This window comes from Eurytemora carolleeae, unplaced genomic scaffold (genome assembly GCF_000591075.1).
Source record: "Eurytemora carolleeae unplaced genomic scaffold, Eaff_2.0 scaffold3, whole genome shotgun sequence".
NCBI lineage: Eukaryota > Metazoa > Arthropoda > Copepoda > Calanoida > Temoridae > Eurytemora > Eurytemora carolleeae.
Genome location: NW_019397377.1, coordinates 852,627 through 858,789, shown reverse-complemented (window position 1 = coordinate 858,789; position 6,163 = coordinate 852,627). Strand labels below are relative to the sequence as shown.

General features: G+C 28.5%; 1 protein-coding gene across 1 annotated transcript; it reads right to left on the bottom strand.

Moving 5' to 3' along the window:
• Positions 1 to 1,313: 1,313 nt before the first annotated feature.
• On the bottom strand, positions 1,314 to 6,115 carry LOC111713923 (uncharacterized). The gene is made up of 10 exons (XM_023488914.1): positions 5,771 to 6,115; positions 5,599 to 5,714; positions 5,141 to 5,225; positions 4,718 to 4,758; positions 3,003 to 3,085; positions 2,284 to 2,341; positions 1,893 to 1,965; positions 1,701 to 1,734; positions 1,586 to 1,639; positions 1,314 to 1,439 (listed from the first exon to the last, which is right to left on the bottom strand). The coding sequence occupies exons 1-10, from the start codon at positions 5,841 to 5,843 to the stop codon at positions 1,319 to 1,321; spliced, it is 738 nt and encodes a 245-aa protein (XP_023344682.1). The 5' UTR covers positions 5,844 to 6,115; the 3' UTR covers positions 1,314 to 1,318.
• Between the last annotated feature and the right edge of the window lie 48 nt (positions 6,116 to 6,163).

The window sequence follows — 6,163 nt, the reverse complement described above, 5'->3', positions numbered from 1 at the left end:
TTAAACCCAGCAATATTTTAAGAAAAACTTTTTCCCATTGATTGAAAGCAAAAATTTGTTGAACATCTTAAACCCAGTGGTTGAAAGAAAAAAGTTGCTGAAAAAAACTTAAAACCAGCGATTGAAAAAAAAAGTTGCTGAAAAAACCTAAAACCATAACAAGTTGACAGCCAAAAAGTTGGCATAAAATCTTAAATCTAGCAGATGAAAGAAAAAAAGTGGCTGAGAAAACATAAACCCAGCTGTTCAAAAAAAAGTTGCTGAAAGCAAAAAAAAGTTGCTGAAAAAACATAAAATCAGCAGTTGTTAGCTGAAAAGTTGCAAAAAAATCTTAAACCCAGTAGTTAAAAGAAAAAATATTTCAAATCATAAACCCAGCAGTATTTTAATAAAAACTATTTTCATTGATTGAAAGCAAAAGTTTGTTGAACATTGAAAGAAAAATAAAACCAGCGGTTGAAAGCTAAAAAGTTGCCAAAAAATCTTAAACCTAGCGGTTGAAAGAAAAAGTTGCTAAAAAAATAAAACCAGCGGTTGAAAGCTAAAAAGTTGCCAAAAATCTTAAACCTAGCGGTTGAAAGAAAAAAAATTGATGAAAAAACTTGAAACCAGTGGTTGAAAGAAAAAAGTGCTGAAAAAACTTGAGCCCAGCAGTTGGAAGAAAAAAAAAGGTGCTGAAATAACTTAAACCCAGCGATTGAAAAAAAATAAGTTGCTGAAAATACTTAAAACCACCGGTTGAAAGCTTAAAAGTTGCTGAAAAATCTTAAACCCAGCTGTTGAAAGAAAAAAAATATTTCAAATCTTAAAAAAATCTTATGTTAAAAAAAAAATTTTGATTGATTGAAAGCAAATATTTGCTGAACATCTTAAACTGAAAGCTAAAAAGTTTCTGAAAAATCTGGAACCCAGCAGTATTTTAAATTTTTTTTCCATTGAAAAAAAGTTGCTGAAAAAAATTATTTCAAATCTTAAACCCCAGCAGCATTTTCAGAAAAACTTTTTTCCATTGATCGAAAGCAACAATTTGTTGAACATCTTAAACCCAGCGGTTAAAAGAAAAAGTTGCTGAAAAAAAGAAAAGAGGAGTTGAATGCTAACAAACTAATTAAAATCAGCAGTATTTTTAAAAAAATCTTTGTTGAACTAATAAAAAAGTCTTAAAAAGTAGATAAAAATGTAAACGAAAAAAGTACGAATTTAGCGGTTAAACAAATCTTAAATTTAAGAAGAAAAAAAGTTGCATTTCTTACTCTAGACTGCGTAGAGTCTAGGCTAGATCTCAACCGCTCATTCAATCGCTCCAGCTGAGTTTGTTCTACAAAGAATTTATCATTCGATAAATTAGGAAAAGTTTATTAAATTGCCAAACTTTAATCATACCAACCAAATTAATAAAATATGATATTCCTAAAGTTTCCAAAATCACTTCCTGTGTCCTAAACAGTAAACATTTTAAAAATCATGAATTGTAATCAATCAGTGTATCTTGTCTTTATTATGAAGAAACATATACAAATTCTACAATTAATTATAAAAAAAGTGACAAGTTGAGACAAAAAATCTGAAAAGAACAAAAACAAACCTATCAATTCCCATCTTAATTGCTTTTGATTCAAGTCTTGTTCGCTGCAAAGCTCTAAGAAATAAATGTTTCCAATTTTAAATTTTTAATTATATGTTTAGATCTAGTAACATACCGATTGAAGAAGAGCAATGCATACTCAAAGATGCCTTAAAAAGATTAATTATATAATATTTATCAAACAAAAATATGTTGAAACCATGGAAATGTGAAATGTGAAAATGTTAGGAATCAGTAACTCTGTAATTATAAAACAATAATTTGAATGCAGGCTTCATGAGAATAAATGTTTTTTTTTTATTTAGACCTAGATGATACAATGCTTCTGCTTTTAAAAGTAGAGCCTCAGAGTTTATATTTTCCTTCATTTCATCGAGGACCTGCAGAACATATATTTTTATATAGTGTTTTTTTTTTTATTTTGAGAAAACAGTACAAAAAGAATTAAATTCTAAGATTGGTTTATTGGGTTATTTGATCAAAATTTAAGGTAAATTCGGAAAAAAAAGTTTTGATTGGACACAAATAATTTTCTACATGATAACAACTTAACAATCAATTAATATAAGACAGGCAAAGATATGATTTTAGAAGAAAAAATGTGGAATTAAATTGAATATGAATTACGTACTGGCGATTTAAATAAAATTTTAAAAATCTACAAAAACTTTTCTATGATTTTCAATAAAAAAACCAACCCATTCTGCATCCTCTAAGGCTCCCTTACTGTTCAAAGTGTTCAATCTCGCTCGACCTCTGTAATAATATTTCAAGTTGTGATAGCTTTCCTCTCATAATTTAAACAATTTTAATCTATTTTCAAAACATCAATTGTAAATTTAACAGGTCGGAAATCCTCAGTTAGGGGAGACTGTAATGAAGAGAATGTTCTTGGCAATATTTGCAGATTAAGCACTACTTTAGCCAAAATAGTCTGGGGGGGGGGGGGTCTTTCTATAGCATTTTGGAAGGCCCTTAGGTCTACTATACCAATATGCAAATTTGCAAAGTTTTCAATAATTGTTGCAAAATCAAGTTTTTTAGCAAAAAATGTGCAGAAACAAAAAACTATGATAAATTATACATTTTTGAGACGTGCAAATTCCCTTTAAAGGCGTCTATGCACATATCTGTGCAAAATTTCTTCGCAAAAATTGTATATTCTGCTTTCTATTCATAAAGGCTTTCTAAAAAGATATAGAATAATGACTAAATATAGATTTAGTCATGTATAAATGAAATAAGGCAATTTAGGCAGTATACCTGACGACTCAGGCAATAACCCCCGCTTTAAGCATAAAATGAGAAGCTTGTGAAAGTTAGAAAAGCCAGCTGGAATAGGGTTTATTAATTTAGATTAAAAGTTTTCGCTATTTATATGATTTTTCATACGTTCCTACCTAGAATGGAAGTTTACCTTATAATCCGTAAAGTTGTATCTCCATGACTAAACTTTACTGCTTTATCAAGATACATGCACGCTAGGATAGAATTGCCCAACTACAAAAAAAGAAAGAACATTTTTTTTAAAACTACTTACCATCTAGTGATTATGTATTATTAAAAACTTATATTAAAGAAAATCAGTAAGAAATAAATTATTTACAGCTGTGTTGACCATAAACCTATCTCCTAAACCCTCCCTTAATGTTGTCTTTACCAGCCCTAAAATCCAAACCAAACAAATTCTCCAACTGTACCCCAACAAAGGAAAATTGAAACTGTGAAACGTTTTACCAGTGAAAAAATCAAATCCATAAATAACTTTGCAGTTCATAGTTAATGCCTCTTAAACAACCAGGTTTATATTTTCAGAAGTATTACCAATTGTTTTAGACTATTCCATCAAACCCACCAATCCTTAATTGCTAAATATCACTCTGACACGATAAAATAGTAAGTAATATTATTAATCATTCTATGACATTTATACTTTGTCATTTATTTATACTATATCTACATTTTATTGCAGGTTTGAAATATATTCGTTTATGTGTATGTTTGCAACTACTGTGTCCGAGTTAAGAAGCTTAGTCAACTATTCAAGTCAACGAGTCTACCAATCAATTAATCAACCTATAGTTGTCTATATATAGTCTATTAATCACCAACGCCTGCCTATTGTTTTACAAACTGATTGAGCGCCAGAATAAAGTAAAATACCACAGAGATTACCTTAAACCAATTTCTTCTTTTATCCTTTCATATATTTGATATTTATAAATTAAAATACTTCTTGTTTTATGAAATTTAAGTTGTTAACATTTGTCCTGATTGACAGTGCATCAGTGTTTCTAAGAATAGCTTTTATACATCCTACATTTTTAATTATAAATAAACATTTCGTACTTAAGCAGACTCACATTTTTGTAAATTTCCAGAGATGAATTTATCTGGTATTAGTTAATTTAATAAAACCTTTAATTATGTCCAAATGTTAATGTCTTCATACTTTAATGTTAAAGAAACAGATACAGCTCAAAATCTGTCTAACATTAGTTGCAAAGATTTCAAATTTAAGGATCTTCAATATTTTTTTTATTCTAAAAATTACAATGATTTGATTTTTTAAGATGTGCACTTTTCAATCAATTAAATATTGCCAATTTTTTTGTCATTGTCACGTGTCATGAAATGTGTTTTAACTGCCCCCAAAATCAAAATGGGGGTTATGTCATGTTTCAACAGTGTTTCTCTGCAACATTTGTAATTTTCAATAGGCTAAATATAAACCAAATAGAAAATAGTAAATTGAAATAATTGAAATTCTTAAAAAATTTTAAGTCATTTTGATTTATTTTTTAAAAGGAGAAAAGTAGCAGACTTGAATCATATGGTTTTTTTCCATATGACTCTGCGCGGCGCAAAAATATATCAAACTGGTCTGAAAATCTTCAAGATTTTTTTTAAACAAAAGAAATAGCTTAGGAGCAGACTTAAAACATGTGGTCTCCATTTTTTTCTATTTGATTTATACATTTACCCATCTTGAAAATGACAAATGTCGAAAAGAAACAGGGTTTAAATATGACAAAAATCCTGTTTTATGGCCAATTTACACCAATAATTATGGATGTTTGTTTTTGAAATTAAGGAACATAGGAGAAGACTATTTTTACCACAGAATTTTACCTTTAATTCTCTTTCTCCTTGCTCTCTCAGTAGCCAACATTCTAAAAATTCATAGAATTAAATTTAAACCATGAATTTGTGTTGTTATACTCATACAATGATTTGAAAAAAAAACTTTAAAAATAATTGTTTGAGTATGACAGGATATTTATTCTCTGGAGTGGTTTATGGCCAGTTAGGATTACAAATATTCCTACAAATTAATTTCAGGATTTCTCACCAATAAAAATTTTACCGTAATTTTCTTATAGATATAATGAACAAAGAAAAAGCTTATAGTTAAATTAATGAAAAGAAACTAGTAATTTCAAAAGATTTAGTATCGTTAATACATGATTTAAAAGTTGAATTTTTTATATATTAAATAAAATTTCTGAAAAGTATCTTAATATTTTTCTTATTCGTTAGAAAAACATTTCTTACCATGAAAATCCTTAAAATGAGCTTGAGACAGAAGTTCAAGATACTTTCGTTGTTTTAAGATAAACCCTCGTATGTCCTTTGCACCCTTAACATATATTTGTTGTTAATTGAATTTCCTTTTAATGAATAAAAAAGTAAATTTTGAAAGCAGACTCAAAATGAAAATATTTTATTGATAAAATTGTCAAAAGCTTTTAGTGCTATTAAAATGTTTATAAAGTAAAATTTACATATAGAGATAAAAGGGTATAAGGTCCATTTTAGAACCAGGGTTATTCTAGAAACTTAGCAACACAAATTAATTAACTTTTTTTCTATCAATACACGTATCTTAAAAAGCTCAAACCCCTTTTTCACTTTAGTATTTCAAAAACTGTTTAAAAATTGGCTTTTTTCTACTAGCTGTGTTTTTCTCTATTTTTAGAAATATTAGTTCAACAAAAAATATATGGACAAACCGATGATGTTGCTATTCCTCTATTTGAGTCTACATAAAAGACATCCTCTTCCATTATTTTCACTGAACCCTTTTGGATAGATCTTCTTTTCCTCTCACTTTCTCGATCCCGAATTTCTGTAATAATCAAAAATTCTCCCGTTTTGAAAAAAAAGATTCTTACTTTTACCTACCCTGTTGAATTTTCATGAACTGCTTGTTAGATTGTAAATCTCTATGAGCTAAAATGACAAATTTTATTTTCATCAAGTTCTAAAATTTTTTTTTTTCATTTTCATCTCTTTGGAACTGTTTGCTTCGTTTTTAAAGGACAAGGAAACATCTGGGCCTGAAAAGACCATGAAGGCCTAGGAAATGGTGGAAAATATAATTTAATAGATTGTTATCTCCTGGTGCTGCACACAAAGTTGAAAGGTAAAATTAGGTCTAATACCTCTGGAAGGCTCAGGCAAAATGTGACTTGGCAAAGTATAACAAGGCAAAATGTTACTGAGCCCGTGAGATGGAAAAGATTTGATTCAAAAGATTCAGACTAACTTTAAAAATTGGATCCTAATAATTGGTTA

Bases quoted from the DNA above. Each gene is read 5' to 3' on its own strand.
- LOC111713923 (XM_023488914.1), bottom strand. From the start codon at position 5,843: ATGAAAATAAAATTTGTCATTTTAGCTCATAGAGATTTACAATCTAAC. The intron at 4,759-5,140 runs GTAAGAAATGTT...ATGAATTTTTAG, and splicing joins TCATTTTAAGGATTTTCATG to AATGTTGGCTACTGAGAGAG. The intron at 1,440-1,585 runs GTTTGTTTTTGT...TTTACTGTTTAG, and splicing joins ATTAAGATGGGAATTGATAG to GACACAGGAAGTGATTTTGG.